The 17,234-nt window shown below is 33.4% G+C and overlaps 1 protein-coding gene across 3 annotated transcripts in view; it reads left to right on the top strand.

Moving 5' to 3' along the window:
• Window positions 1-788: 788 nt before the first annotated feature.
• The window catches only part of LOC124449811 (serine/threonine-protein kinase/endoribonuclease IRE1-like), a 97,793-nt gene continuing 81,347 nt past the window's right edge, over window positions 789-17,234 (top strand). For all 3 annotated transcript variants that reach the window (XM_047000716.1, XM_047000720.1, XM_047000719.1), the window contains exons 1-4: window positions 789-865; window positions 6,583-6,670; window positions 7,901-8,178; window positions 13,567-13,624. In XM_047000716.1, the coding sequence (XP_046856672.1) occupies window positions 6,595-6,670; window positions 7,901-8,178; window positions 13,567-13,624 (412 nt within the window). In that variant the 5' untranslated portion in view covers window positions 789-865; window positions 6,583-6,594. The remainder of the gene's footprint in view (window positions 866-6,582; window positions 6,671-7,900; window positions 8,179-13,566; window positions 13,625-17,234) is intronic.

Below are 17,234 nucleotides of genomic sequence, written 5' to 3'. Positions count from 1 at the left end.
TCAGTGCAAGCCCGATACCAAAGGTCGAGGGTTGCACCTTCTCGAGAGTTCTCACAAACGTCTCCGGTGCTTGCATAGGACAGCGCAAACACGAAAAACATCTTTTATTTTTTTTATAAAATAACAGCGATGCGAAACAGGCAAACATTTTAATTTTTCCGCTAAAATGTGTTCATGATCGATTTGCAAATTCTCTTTAATTGATTGATTGTTATGATTGATAAATTTGACCTCCAGAACGCGTAGTAGGGGAATTTAGTGGTTTGTACGTGTTAAGGGAAACCTACGGGGAAAACTATAAATTGTAGGGGGTTGTAGGGAGAAAAGAAAATCATTTAAAAATGAGCCTCATTTTTGCCCAAAATACTCTTTTCTTTCAGGGTTCTCACCATTTAGCAAGTGATTGTAACAGAATCTTTCTTTAGGCAAAATTTGTGACCATATATGGCAATAGAAGATCAGCACCTTAACAAAAACTCAGTGTGTCATTTGCGCCACCTGCATGTCATTACTTCCTACGCGAAATTCTAACTTTGTCGTCTAGATGTTATTAGTTTTCAATGAAACTTTTTTTGTATGCATTTTTTTAAAACAGACTAAAAAATTCAATGGTCTGACCCGACGTAGGTATATAAAAGGGGGATATGTTTTTGTGTAGGGGAAAATTAGGGGAAAACAAGGAAAATCATCGTAGGGGAGGTAAGGGGAAAATAAAGTTTTGGTAGGTGAAATGTGCATACTCAGAATGGCAGCACAGGTGTGGAGGTCAAATTACCACGCCATTTTCACGAAAACTTGACGAAATGTAGTGTTTGCCAAATTACTAAATTATAAAATACGAATTTATCGAATTTCTCTGGTTAAGGTAAGCCATACAAAAAATTACTACGTAACTATAATATGTTAGTTATCAAACGATACGTTTATGGCGAATTTTTTTCGTGCATCTCAAACTACGGCAATCGTTATTTATTCTGTAGTTATTTCGTTATGTAATTAATGTTTATTTTACGTTATTTATGGTTTATATGACTTTTATTGTGTTATGATTGTTTTAATTTTATCTTAGCATTTTAAACTTAAGCAGGCAAAAGAACAGAACTTTAAAACGAACGAACTTAGAGCTATAGAACGACAGAATTTGGGCTTGTACTACTGTAGAGTGTGAAACTATAGTAAACCTAGAACTTAGAACCCAGACCTACATAGAAATAAGAAGTACAAACTTTGTCGAACTCTAAAACATAGAACTTAAAACTGTAGAACTACAGGAGCTAAAGCTATGGAATTGTAGAACTATAGAACCTTGAAATATTAAACAGTACTCTTAGAACTATGGAACCAACATTGAACTAAAAATTGTAGAACTATAGAACTTTGAATATTAAACAGTACTCTTAGGACTATGGAACCAACATTGAACTAAAAACTGTAGAACTTTAGAACATAGAGCTCAAGAACTGTAAAACCGTAGGACTTTAGAGCTATAGAATTATAGACAGTATATATAATGTTTCTTGTACTCTAGCCTTGGGATATGCAAATCATCGGTTTTAAATTTAATTATCTTCTTTAAAAATACATAAATGTTATGTTGTAAAAATTCAATGTTTTTCAGAATTGTTTTTATTCCAGTAAATGTAAAGGACCAGAAATCTCATTTTTCTATACTATCCAAAGTAGAACAAAAGTAGTTGGTGTCTTAAAACAGGCAGAGTTTATTTTCAATCTATTGTATTCGATTGTTTGAATTATTTCAACTTTGGGTTGAAATGACAAATAATCGTTAGATCCTGAGTATTTGTGCAAAATTAATCTGCCCGATGACTGTATTCTTGTTCTGTGCATTGTAAATTATGCAAGCCTAAACCTACCAGTACAATAACACAACGTGTGAATATCAAGGCAGTAATACATTAATTGAGTTGTCCTTCTAAAGCAGATCATTTCATTTCAGAGGCTTTTGGACACAAGTCAATCAGCTTGGAGTTTCTATTGATTGCTACCACTTCTAGTTAGTCTGGTTGACTTTGTTATTTTGAATAATTTGCATGTTGAGAAAATGTGTGCTTGAAGAACATGAATGTGCGTCATACATGTTACCTGATTTGACTGCTGTCTTTGATGTATTGATTCTATCTTTGAGAATATTATGCCTGCTTTCAACTTCAGACTGCTAAGGATGAGCATGTTTTCAGAATATTCAATGCCACCTATGGCAAATCACCTTAGTTACATGTCCATGGTTATTACATATGTCCCCTGACTAACAAGTTTGGCAAAAAGGCTATCTTTAATTTCAACTTCTTGAAACAAAGATATTCACCTTTATGCTGTTGCATTAGTTCAATTTCAGCTTACACCACTTTCTGTGAATGGAAATGAATGTGGGTTGTACTTGTGCACGAGTAGTCACCAAATGAATTAGTTTTGGGGTCTTAAATTATTGGCCATTTTAACACGTCAAAATATCGCAAACTAATACTATTTCAGTATATGGTATGCTGAAGATCAAGTCTGTTTTAGTGCAATCATGTTCTTTTGTTCTTGTCACTTTGGATAATGTGAAACATGGACAGATTTTCACATATTTTCATAGCGTTCGTGCTAACAAATTTTTAGGGTGAGTTGGTAAGGAAGTGACGTAAGACAAAGTAAGAGTCTAGATTTCAGGGACGTGACATTCGAATAGCGCAGTCAGCGAAGGTAGTGTAGAGAGTTGAAAACAAGCTATCACGATACAGTTCACGCAAAAAATTTTACGAACAAACATTACGCTTGTTTAGTTTTTATTACATAGCTACATTGTCATTCAGTGTAGTAAGAATAAAGTATAAAATTATTAATTTTAAGTGCCCATATCAGGGTCTGGAAAATGACTTCATTTGATAATTATATAAATTTTAAGAACATTTGATGATTCGGAAATTTTATCTTCATGGTGTTTTTTTTTGCGTAGAAGGCGACTCTTCGCCGGAAGTGACGTAAAAAGGAGAAAACGCATTTCTACTTTTTTTTATTAATCTCTCAAACGATGTAGTCAAACTATACAACAATGCGGCATCTTAAATTTGCATTGCTTTTTTTTAGAAGATTTGCTATAACTGAATGCACGTATTCTCCTTTTTACGTCACATCAGGTGAGGAGTCAACTACTTCTAGCCTTAAAAAGATCATGAAAATAAAATCTTCGTCCCATGAAATATGTTGTAAATGTTGTAAATTCGATTTAATTATTTGAAAAAGTTATTTCCCTGACATCGGCATTTTAAGTATGAACTATTGAATGGTAACTGTACAGTGCAAGGGCAAAAGTATATATTTAACATTGTCCAACTAACTTCTTTTGAAATTACAAAAAACTAACACAGCGCGCAGAGCTAAATATATAAAGTACCGCTCGCGTATTTATAATCTAAGCTGTTATGACTCTAACGTTAACAAGCTATGGCACATTCGCAATAAACGTTGGCTAGGCGTACAATACCGCTGGCGTATTTGTTAACATACGGTACGAGTATGAAACGCGTATGATACGAAAAACATACGCGTATCATACGCGTATCCTTTTCGTATCATACGCGTATCGTTCTCGTATCATACATGTATCATTCTCGTATGATAAGCGTATCGCTCTCGTATCATACGCGTATCCTTTTCGTATCATACGCGTATCGTTCTCGTATCATACATGTATCATTCTCGTATGATAAGCGTATCGTTCTCGTATCATACGCGTATCGTTCTCGCATCATACGCGTATCGTTTTCGTATCATACATGTATCATTCTCGTATGATAAGCGTATCGCTCTCGCATCATACGCGTATCATTTTCGTATCATACGCGTATCGTTCTCGTATGATAAGCGTATCGCTCTCGCATCATACGCGTATCATTTTCGTATCATACGCGTATCGTTCTCGTATCATACATGTATCATTCTCGTATGATAAGCGTATCGCTCTCGTATCATACGCGTATCCTTTTCGTATCATACATGTATCATTCTCGTATGATAAGCGTATCGTTCTCGTATCATACGCGTATCGTTCTCGCATCATACGCGTATCGTTTTCGTATCATACATGTATCATTCTCGTATGATAAGCGTATCGTTCTCGTATCATAAGCGTATCGCTCTCGCATCATACGCGTATCCTTTTCGTATGAATTTTGTTATGTTGTAAGAATTGCATGGTTGTGGACCTACGTGAGAAATTGAGCATGTTCACCTTGAGATAAATACTGGCTTAAAGTAAAAGTGGTTGCAACCATTATCAAACGCTTGTTTTGACCAAACAAAAATCGTATAAACAACAGTGGTGTTGCCAGCTCGCAACTTTGCTCCTGCTATGTTAATTTTTTTGTTTTCTCTTACTGTAAAAACAATAGATTTCTAAAGAAATGAATAATGTTAATGTTCTAAAATTTACATAGCAGGACCGAAACAAGCGGGCTAGCTACACTACTGATAAACAAGTATAAAGTTTTATAACAACCAATTACATTTTGGTAGTACCTTTCTATAATTCACTTTTCATTGGCTGTCTTTGTTGCATCCAGAAAAATATAGCTTTGGTTGTTTTAGCCTGTAATTTTTATACTGCACTTGAGGTGATACGTGTGTCTTGTGTTTGGAGCCCAATTTAAAGACGTCTTATTAAAGTGAAAGGCTCAAAGCTAGTGAAACGAGAGTATTGGCCAGTGTTAGTAGCACAGGCGAAACTAGAACGTTAGTTGGGGGTTGGGGTGGGTGAATATTTCTATATTCAGCTCTGCCCTTGTTGATTTCTTTTGAAATTATAATCCCTAACAAAACGAATCAGTCCAGCAGTTATGAATATATGAATGTACACCCCCACACTTTTTGTTCTAGTTTTGCCCCTGGTTAGTATTTGCGATAGATTTCAGATCATCATCTTCAAAAGTATCAACAGTAGTGGAATTTTACATGGGGACGAAACAAAAAAAAATTTATCATTTTGATTAGGATAAGTATGTCATCATTGTATCTCCGATGAAATCTAATCGTGTTATCTTGAATAAGTTCTGAGTGGATCAAGCATTCAAATTCAGTGAGAATTATATCAGCTACTATAGGTGTTAGAGAATAGCCTAAGAAGACGTGATTGTTTAATATAGACTGTTACCTCAACAACACCGCGCACCTTTTAATGTACTAGAACATTTCTTACAGTGAAAGAAAATCTTTTTTAGACTTAGCAATTACGCCTAATGAATGTAGAACTACCAGGCTGCTGCTGCTTATTGTATATGTAACAGAACGACACATGCAAAAAGTCAACTTGAAATATGTTATTGACTGATCCTAATTTTTTAAGTGCAACTCCCCAAATTTACGATGGATATATTGAGAAGGATATATTATAAAAGGGTATTTGAAGGGGGCACCAAAAGGCGGTTTTCAAAGGCTAAAAAAAGGGTAGTCCAACAGGAAAAGGGCATTTTTTTCTTTAAATACATTTCTTTGGAGAAAGGAATGTAAAAAGTTTATAATGGCCGTAAAGTCCATTGAACTAAAATAGGTCAATATTGAGGCACTGATTTCAAAGATTGATGTTATATGGGCAAGTTTTGGGGGCTTCAGCCTCGTTTTCACAAAAATCGTGATTTTAGCATTATAGCTATTTCCAATAAACTTACACTTTAACGTTGTAAGAGGGTTAAATTTATCAAGAAAAAGACAATTTAGAAAGAATGTGTACAAGAAAAGTAAAAAAGTTTTACTTTTCCCAATTCGCCTAAATTTTTTATGATTTTTGCTAAACGTTATTTCCTAGCATACGTCCGCAAAGAAATTTTTGGAAACGAATTTTACTGTTGTTCAACTAAATAACTAGTTCTATTTGTCAACTATAAACTAATGGCTAATGGTGTACGTATTGTTAAAGATTTATGTAGTTTTTGGACACTAAATGAATTTAACAAACTGCACTTGCTTCTCAGTCATCTTCTTTGAAGTTATCGTATGCGCCATAATCATGCCTAGGTTTCTGACCCATTTATCTCTTCTACATGGACGAGAAGTTTATGTATGAATCATTGGGATGTAAAACATTGAGCACAAAACACATTTTTAAATCTCAAACATGTTTGATTTAAACGATATTAAATATGCATCATTATTTCAACTATGGTTGTGAAACTACTTCATTTTGTGGCCATTTACTTGATAGGCCGCACACATTTAAGCACTGCGTGCCTGTTTTTTGTGTATCGACACCATGGTTAAAAATCATTTGTTGTCACATTATTATGAATATTTAGGTGTTGATTACATTATGTAAAATATGTATGCATTTATAGTAAAATCAAATGACGCCTTCTTTGACACTTAACAATGACAGTGTACTTTTGTATTGGACTTACACCAATGAAACCTACTATATCTTTCGCTATAAAATAAAAAATAATTTGGACAATAGAAATATTTTCTCACAGCTTTAACTTTAATACGCTCAAATCATACTTACTTTTTTATTATCATGAGTAAGTCGCAAAAATTTTCACAAGGTCTTTGACGCTTTTTTGCTTTATTGACGATTTTTTGATTTGGCAGATCTTGAATGAAATGGAAGCGCGTTCTTCAAGAATTTATCAAAGAACAAGTGAAGCCAGGAGTAAGCGTCGCAAACCTAATATTGACGGCAAGTAAAACTCATGCCTTGTTACTCACAAATCATAAGTAATTGAATGCAAACCTCGGGTAAAGTATTCAACGTAAGCAAAATGACAAGTGTCTAAGTGGTATGACAAAACACAACATACCGATTTATATGTGAAGTTAAAGTAGTGTGTGTTAGCAGAGGGCAGAGGGATGTGTCAGTGAGTGATGTGTACAGAGGAAAACCAAGGAGATGCACTTAAAGAGGACAAGTGGAACCTTAATGCTTTGATGTGTTGTTGGCTATTTTCTCGAGATGATTTATGGCAAAGCAAAAGAAAGAGAAACATGTAATCATTTACTGTTGAAAATTTACGCTTGTGTGCCAGGAAGTCATATATTCTGCATTTTTATGAGAAATACATATGGCTATATGACAAATGGCTTTTAAACATTCAAAATAAAAAAAAATGCATAATTTGAGCAATAATGTTTTGTATTTGTTGCTTGTTATAGAAGCATTGTTTCCACACTAGAAAGACATTTCGTTCCATATTATAAACATTTTGCGCATAGTGTGAAATTTGAAAATGATGTGGAGCAATGAGCATACATCACAACAGAAGTCAGACAATAATGTCAATAATGAAATATCAAATCTTAAACTGTTTTTGTACGAAATGTATGCAATGGCATAAGTATGAAATATTTGCCATAGTTTCTGAGTAGCAGCAAGTTTAAAAAACATTTGAAAAAACGATGATTTTTTATAAGAAAATATGTTTCTACATTAACAAAATACCATCTTCAGTACGAAATGATTAGTGTTACAAAATAAGATACAGTATAGGAAGATACGATATGAATAAATTGTTTACACTGACTGGGAATGTGATATAATTAAAAGGCGTTTTAACGGTTTTATCTGGAAAGTCGGTAGCTTCCATTGCATCTAGCGATCTGTTGTACATCCTCCAGTTTTGAATCTAACTCCTTTCAAGCAACTTTATTCCAATTTAGACGACTGACACTTTACTATTACTTGGTCTCGACTCTGCTCCGAAATTGATATACAAAACTACAATTTTCTGTGTGTCGTCTGAGCTTGATCACAAATTGATCGATGTGTAGCATTATTTACATATAGACAAATCTGAAAATCCTAACTGTTATTTTATGATTACAGATTAACTGCACTGCAATCGACTAATTGCAATCGAGAAATATTTCTAAGTGTATATTGGTGTTACATGTTTTTGTTACTCTATTTTAGATGAACGTAGATACACCAAGTTTACACAAGAGGAAATCGAAAAAATTAGTCGGAAAGTTGCATTTCATTATGATGAACTGAGTGTGGTTCTAAATATACCTTATGCGAAACATTATGAAATATATTCAAACTGCGTAAACTATCCACATCCCTTGGCAAAGTCTAAAATGATTTTGAAGATATTCAATGAGCATGAAAAATTCGATCGAGTTATATTGAACAATTTCCTTAAAAGTCGTTTCCTTGATTTGGATAAAATTTTGTCTCCACCAAAACAGGTAACCATTAGATATTTATTTACATACTTTTTTAAGTATACACCTTGTGAATAATCTAATATGTTCTCAGGGCGAGTGCTCATGAGTGTTAGCGAAGAACTTCATCTAAATTGTAGTTGAATTTTTCTTCCAAGAGTTAATAACAATACTGATCGACTTAACATTTACACATAAAACGCGATGCAATAAACACTTAACATACTCAAAACGTTTTTTAAGAGCTTTGAGACGTTTAATAAACTGCTGTAAACTGCTCCGACATTCACGCGTCCTATATCGGGGAAACTGGCAGGAGCTTAAACATACGACTTACTGAACACAAACAAGCTACTAAGAAACAAGACAAAATTAATCACATTGCCGAAAATCACCGAATCACAAAGCACAACATTGACTGGGACTCAGCAAAATGCATTACTTACAGTACAGACTATAGACAACGGCTTACATTAGAAAGTTTGTATACCAACTTGGAACGAACCCCCCTTAACAGATGATAGCAACTACCGGCACCTTACAAACGACTTGTTCACAATACAAACAAACGATCAACTATAAACATTACACTTCACACTGATTCACAATGACAATACATAATTGACACCCACACATTACAACTAAAAATCGTTACACCTAAATCACACATCACAACTAAAAACAGTTAACTTCGCACTAATTCACAATGATGATACACAGTTCACACCCACACATCTCCTGTACACACAATAAAATGACGTAAGTACCAGATAGCAAATACGGCTAACCTGACGTTTATTCCTCATTTGACTCTGAAGATGGCTACCACTAAGGTTGTCGAAACGTCAGTCAACAACAAGAAAAACAGTCCTTCTCAGGAGTATACCAACCTGGACGATCTACATTTACAAACATGTAACATTAATTTTTTTACTTGTCAAGACTTTTTAGATTTGTATTAGACTGTATGGAAAGGCAAGCACGTTGTAATTATTAAGTTTAGTATTATGTGAAACGTGAAAATTGTTTAAATTAGGTTTACTAGAAGAGTATTGCCAAGATCACGAGTATAAATAATGTTGTTAGGTTGTAAAAATTGCATGGTCGTGGACGTAAGTGAGAAATTGGGCGTGCTCATCTTGAGATAAATACTGGCTTAAAGTAAAAGTGGTTGCAACCATTATCAAACGCTTGTTTTGACCAAACAAAAATCGTATAAACAACAGTGGTGTTGCCAGCTCGCAACTTTGCTCCTGCTATGTTAATTTTTCTGTTTTCACTTACTGTAAAAACAATTGATTTCTAAAGAAATGAACAATATTAATGTTCTAAAATTTACATAGCAGGACCGAAACATGCGGGCTAGCTACACTACTGATAAACAAGTATAAAGTTTTATAACAACCAATTACATTTTGGTAGTAGCTTTTTATAATTCACTTTTCATTGGTTGTCTTTGTTGCATCCAGAAAAATATAGCTTTGGTTGTTTTAGCCAGTAATTTTTATACTGCACTTGAGGTGATACGTGTGTCTTGTGTTTGGAGCCCAATTTAAAGACGTCTTATTAAAGTGAAAGGCTCAAAGCTAGTGAAACGAGAGTATTGGCCAGTGTTAGTAGCCAGGCGAAACTAGAACGTTAGTTGGGGGTTGGGGTGGGTGAATATTTCTATATTCAGCTCTGCCCTTGTTGATTTCTTTTGAAATTATAATCCCTAACAAAACAAATCAGTCCAGCAGTTATGAATATATGAATGTACACCCCCACACTTTTTGTTCTAGTTTTGCCCCTGGTTAGTATTTGCGATAGATTTCAGATCATCATCTTTAAAAGTATCAACAGTAGTGGAATTTTACATGGGGACGAAACAAAAAAAAATTTGTCAAAAACCTTGAAAATGGTAGAAGGTTTGATTAGGAGAAGTATGTCATCAACGTATTTCCGATGAAATATAATCGTGTTATCTTGAATAAGTTCTGAGTCGATCAAACATTCAAATTCAGTGAGAATTATATCAGCTACTATAGGTGTTAGAGAATAGCCTAAGAAGACGTGATTGTTTATTATAGACTGTTACCTCAACAACACCGCACACCTTTTAATGTACTAGAACATTTCTTACAGTGAAAGAAAATCTTTTTTAGACTTAGCAATTACGCCTAATGAATGTAGAACTACCAGGCTGCTGCTGCTTATTGTATATGTAACAGAACGACACATGCAAAAAGTCAACTTGAAATATGTTATTGACTGATTCTAATTTTTTAAGTGCAACTCCCCAAATTTACGATGGATATATTGAGAAGGATATATTATAAAAGGGTATTTGAAGGGGGCACCAAAAGGCGGTTTTAAAAGGCTAAAAAAAGGGTAGTCCAACAGGAAAAGGGCATTTTTTTCTTTAAATACATTTCTTTGGAGAAAGGAATGTAAAAAGTTTATAATGGCCGTAAAGTCCATTGAACTAAAATAGGTCAATATTGAGGCACTGATTTTAAAGATTGATGTTATATGGGCAAGTTTTGGGGGCTTCAGCCTCGTTTTCACAAAAATCGTGATTTTAGCATTATAGCTATTTCCAATAAACTTACACTTTAACGTTGTAAGAGGGTTAAATTTATCAAGAAAAAGACAATTTAGAAAGAAGGTGTACAAGAAAAGTAAAAAAGTTTTACTTTTCCCTATTCGCCTAAATTTTTTTTGATTTTTGCTAAACGTTATTTCCTAGCATGCGTCCGCAAAGAAATTTTTGGAAACGAATTTTACTGTTGTTCAACTAAATAACTAGTTCTATTTGTCAACTATAAACTTATGGCTAATGGTGTACGTATTTTTAAAGATTTATGTAGTTTTTGGACACTAAATGAATTTAACAAACTGCACTTGCTTCTCAGTCATCTTCTTTGAAGTTATCGTATGCGCCATAATCATGCATAGGTTTCTGACCCATTTATCTCTTCTACATAGACGAGAAGTTTATGTATGAATCATTGGAATGTAAAACATTGAGCACAAAACACATTTTTATATCTCAAACATGTTTGATTTAAACGATATTATAAATTTACGATGAATAAATTGTTTACATTAAATGGGAATGTGATATAATTAAAAGGCGTTTTAATGGTTTTATCTGGAAAGTCGGTAGCTTCCATTGCATTTAGCGATCTGTTGTACATCCTCCAGTTTTGAATCTAACTCCTTTCCAGCAATTTTAGTCTTAATTTAGACGACTGACACTTTACTATTACTTGGTCTCGACTCTGCTCCGAAATTGATATACAAAACTACAATTTCTGTGTGTCGTCTGAGCTTGATCACAAATTGATCGATGTGTAGCATTATTTACATATAGACAAATCTGAAAATCCTAACTGTTATTTTATGATTACAGATTAACTGCACTGCAATCGACTAATTACAATCGAGAAATATTTTAAGTGTATATTGGTGTTACATGTTTTGTTACTCTATTTTAGATGAACGTAGATACACCAAGTTTACACTAGAGGAAATCGAAAAATTAGTCGGAAAGTTGCTTTTATGATGAACTGAGTGTGGTTCTAAATATACCTTATGAAATGTATTCAAACTGCGTAAACGATCTAGATCCCTTGGCAAAGTCTAAAATGATTTTGGAGATATTCAATGAGCATGAAAACTTCGATCGAGTTATATTGAACAATTTCCTTAAAAGTCGTTTCCTTGATTTGGATAAAATTTTGTCTCCACCAAAACAGGTAACCATTACATATCTATTTACATACTTTTTTAAGTATACACCCTGTGAATAATCTAATATGTTCTCAGGGCGAGTGCTCATGAGTGTTAGCGAAGAACTTCATCTAAATTGTAGTTGAATTTTTCTTGCAAGAGTTAATAACAATACTGATCGACTTAACGTTTACACATAAAACGCGATGCAATAGACACTTAACATACTCAAAACGTTTTTTAAGAGCTTTGAGACGTTTAATAAACTGCTGTAAACTGCTCCGACATTCACGCCTCCTATATCGGGGAAACTGGCAGGAGCTTAAACATACGACTTACTGAACACAAACAAGCTACTAAGAAACAAGACAAAATTAATCACATTGCCGAAAATCACCGAATCACAAAGCACAACATTGACTGGGACTCAGCAAAATGCATTACTTACAGTACAGACTATAGACAACGGCTTACATTAGAAAGTTTGTATACCAACTTGGAACGAACCCCCCTTAGCAGATCATAGCAACTACCGGCACCTTACAAACGACTTGTTCACAATACAAACAAACGATCAACTATAAACATTACACTTCACACTGATTCACAATGACAATACATAATTGACACCCACACGAACGCTTTTTTCGACCAAACAAAAATCGTATAATTAACAGTAGCGTTGCAGCCCGCACATTTAGTCCTGCTTTGTTAATTTCTCTGTGTTCACTTACTGTAAAAACAATAGATTTCTAAAGAAATGAATAATATTAATATTCTAAAATTTACATAGCAGGACCAAAACAAGCGAGCTAGCTACGCTACCGATAAACAAGTGTAAAGTTTTAAAATAACCAATTACATTTTGGTAATAGCTTTCTGCAATGCAACTTTAATTGGTTGTCAACGTTTTTTCCAGGAAAACTTAGCTCTGGTTGTTTTAGCCAGTAATTTTTTTACTGCACTTTATGTGATTCGTGTGTCTTGTTTTTGGAGGCAATTGAAAGACATCTCTTTATAGTGAAAGGTTCAAAGCTAGTGAAACGATAGTATAGGCCAGTTTTAGTAGTTTTGCCATAGTTGTCAGATCATCATCTTCTAAAGTGTCAACAGTAATCAAATTTTAGATGGGGATAAGACATAAAAAATTTGTTAAGAACATTCGAAATGGAGAAGGTCTGATTACGAAAAGTATGTTATCAACGTATCTCAGATAAGATATAATTGTGTAGTCTTGAATAAGTTCTGAGTCAATCAAACATCCAAATTCAGTAAGAATTACGTTTGCTAAAACAGGAGTTAGACAAGAGCCCAAGAAGACGTGATTGTGATGTTAGACAGTTACGTCTTGTGTTATCACAGCAAGAATGAAAGAAAGGTCTTAACAGTGAAAGCAAAATTAACTTAAAAAAAAACAAAAAAAAAAGAAGTACCATCAGATAGTCTAATCCGGACATGCACTATTTTGACTAGCACCAGCACTTAAATAGCATTGACGGGAAAAGCACTGGTAACAATATGTACGACAGCCGTTGTTCATTTTTTTTCCGAGATGGTTTAATGGCAAGACGTAAAAAAAAGATGAATGTTGAAAAATGTAACAACACACGAAGTTTATGATTTTAATTACTTGTACTTGTTGTGATAATATTAATTTGTTTTATCGATAGTAGAATGTACATTTCAATAATGTTTTAGTTTGATCATGAAAGTCCACCTTTTTCAAGATTAAAGTCATCTGAAACTTTATATAAAGGTAAGAAACCAATGAATATCATTGCATGTCAATTACAGTATGATCCTTTCTAAATCTTTCTTTATTTGTATCAATGTTAGTTTCATTACAATAATTGCATGACTTACTGTTTTGATTCAAATAAAAACATAGTTATTTTTTCGTGGCAACATAAATGTTTGTGCTTCTGCATGCTGTGTAGTGTTTGTGACTATGAATGCAAAATGAGTTTTGTGGGTAGCCGCTGCGCATGTGCGGTTAACCACTATGTTACTGTAATATTCCGTGTGTAGGTTTCGTGCACTGATCTCGAAATAAGACTAGATCAAGCATCCAGCACAAAAGTTTGTTATTGAAGCAATATTTTCAAACTAGAAAGGCATTTTGTTTCATATTAAAATCATTTTACACATAGTTTTCAAATTTGAAAATAACGTGGAGCAGTGAGCATACATCACAACAGAGGTCAGACAATAATGTCAATAATGAAATATCGAAATGTATGCAATGACATAAGTAAGAAACTCTTACCAATTTTAAAAAAAACATTTAAAAAACGACGATTTTTTTATAAGCAAACATGTTTCTACATTAACAAAAGGCCATCGTCAGTACGAAATGATTATTGTGAGGAACTATGATACAGTATAGGTAGGTACGATATGAATAAATTGTTTACATTTAATGGGAATGTGATATAATTAAAAGGCGTTTTAATGGTGTTTTCTTGAAAGTCGGTAGTTTCCATTACATCTAGCGTTCTGTTGTACATCCTCTAGTTTTGAATCTAACTCCTTTCGAGCAACTTTATTCTTAATTTAGACTACTGACACTTAACAACTACTTGGTCTTTACTATGCTCCGAAAATTGATGTACAAAACTACAATTTTCTGTGTGTCGTCTCAGCTTGATCACAAATTGATCGATGTGTAGTAATATTAACATATAGACAAATCTAAAAATCCTATCTGTTATTTTATGATTACAGATAAACTGCACTGCAATCGACTAATTGACTTTCAAAAATATCTGAAAGTGTATTTTTACAATCTATAATACATAGTTTTTATGAATTTGATTGGAATTCACCACTTTCGCCAATTATATATTCGTATGTCACGTGGTACAAACTGTAAACAATGCGTACATTGTCAAAGCTCTATTATATATTCTTATATAGCGTTGACTGTTTTTGCCTGAAAAATTTCGAGTATACTTTTGGCAATTTTAAGGTAAAATATCTTTTTTAATTTTGTTATAAATGGCAGTGGTTCTGTTAGTTACATAGTTGCTAGCTTCTATAGCCAATTATAATCGACTTTAGAAAATGTGAATACTGAATAATGTGGATGGAAACAATCCTTAAAACGTTATGTCCATTTTGTATTTCTAACAACGATTCTCGACGTGCAAAAGGTTCGTGCACAATAAAAGTGAAATTTTGCATCGTATTCAACTTTATGTCTGATTGAATGTTTAAATTAGCTACGCCGTCACATAGCTAACCCAATTTTTTATGTGACTCCAAGATCATTAACTAGAAGTAACTTTTATCATTTACCTATTGACTGTTTTTTCTAAGTGACTTAAAAAGATAGTCGTGTGGCGAAACTGCCCTAAAAACATACCAATACTCGAAAATTTCTGATGACAAAACAATCATTGTTGTATGAAAATATATGATAGAGATGTGAACAGTATAGGGAATATACAGTAGGTCCATATTATGTGCAGCTTGCTTCTGTACATTTAGTTAGATTATTGGCTGCTGTTAGCCATTTCATCATTCCTATTAATCAAAAAAAGCATTTGACTGGCTGCCACTATGGTAATCACATGCGTAATATGTGGTTACGAAAATGTGTTGCCCGAATTGCGATATGTGTTGCACGAAAAAATCATTGCAGTGGCTCTACTGTATATTCATTACATTGGGGCTGTGACTATGTACGCAATGTTCACAGTTTTTAGGTATCACGTGACATGCAATATAGTACTCGTGTTTTCTAAGCAGAATATCCTTGTAATTTGTAGGAAGATTTTTTAAAATGTTGGAGGCATTGCTTCAAACATAAGGAATGAATTTTAGCTGATTGTAGAAAGAATACATGTATGTACGTGAATGACAAAGAGACACAATAAGAACTGTGATGTTACAAAAATTAGAGATGGACGTAAAATAGAATACGGAATAGTGCTGAGAAAAGTGTCTGTATGTGTCGTATAAGGAGCCTCTATGAAAACCAAAAAGTAGAAAGTGTATAATGCACTAAAGAGGACAATGGAAATTTCCACTTGTTTATTATTAATATGGAATGACGAAGTTTTTGCGAAATTGCGCATAGTATGGGGCTCAAAATTTCCCGACATTGGCTTATTGCATTTTCTCTATTCCCCTTCATTTTTGTTTTGATGATGTGTTGTAAGGTTGGTTAGGCACACCAGACTTACTTAAGAAGAAATAGAAAAAAATAATCTGAAAGTTTTAACTGTATGGCCCTAGTGGGTGCACTTCTAAAAATACCATACAGGCAACAAAGAGAAATTTATTTTAGCCATGAAAAAATATCCAAACTTCTCTGCAAAGGCAAAAAAGATCCTTTAATAAACAAATGAAATTCGATCGACCTTTATTGAAGAATTCCCTTGAAGAAATATACCTTGATTTTAAGGAAATTTTGTCTCACTCAAAACAGGTATCATTTTGTATTTATTTACATACTTTCTTTGTTTTAGTATACATTCTATAAATATTTCTACTTTGTTCTCAATTCCATCTGAATTACAGTTGCATATTTTTGTAAAAGTTAATAACAAAACTGATCGACTTAGCATTTGCAGATAAGAGGTTTTAATAATTAGGGAATGATATGATCTAATAAGATATTTTTAAAATGGAATTTATTACTAATTTTTTTATATGTATGCCGTACGTGATTCTATACACTTGACTTGTTTTAATGTTTATTGATCGTGATCCTAGTCTCCTAGAAGATGAATGTAGTTTACATTTCTCGTCAACGTTTTTAGTTAATTGCCGGAACATTTCGCAACTTTCAAATATGTTAACTGTCATCATCAACTTGTTTACTTGTCAAGACTTTTTAAATTTGTATCATGCTGTATGGGAAGGAAAGCACGTTATAATTAGTAATTTAAGTAGCATGTGAAATGCAAAAATGGTTTAAAATTAGGAATTCCGAGGAAAATTGTTAGGCTCAGAATGAGTATGAATGTTGTCAGGTTGTAAGAATTTCACGGTCGTGGACGTTAGTAAGAAATTGAGCATGTTCACTTTGAGAAAAATAATGGCCTATATTAAAAGTGGTTGCAACCATTATCAAATGGTTATTTTGTCCATATAAACATCGCATAAACAAGTATAAACTGTTATAATAACCAATTAATTTTTGGTAAAAGCCTTCATAACCCAATTTTAACTGATTGTCCTCACTACATCCAGAAAGACGTATTTTTTGTTGTTTTTTAAGCGCTTTACTCTATTTTTACCCCAAAAAAAAGATACTGTTGTCCGAGTCATTTGTTGCAAAAGGTTTGCGAGTCTTCTATTTCGGGATATAATGACTACGAAAATTTTCTAGAACAAGCAAACATCGAAATTTAATTGTT

The sequence above is a fragment of the Xenia sp. Carnegie-2017 genome, unplaced genomic scaffold (genome assembly GCF_021976095.1).
Source record: "Xenia sp. Carnegie-2017 unplaced genomic scaffold, XeniaSp_v1 HiC_scaffold_23, whole genome shotgun sequence".
NCBI classification, from domain to species: Eukaryota; Metazoa; Cnidaria; class Anthozoa; order Malacalcyonacea; family Xeniidae; genus Xenia; species Xenia sp. Carnegie-2017.
This window is presented reverse-complemented; position numbering and strand designations above follow the sequence as displayed.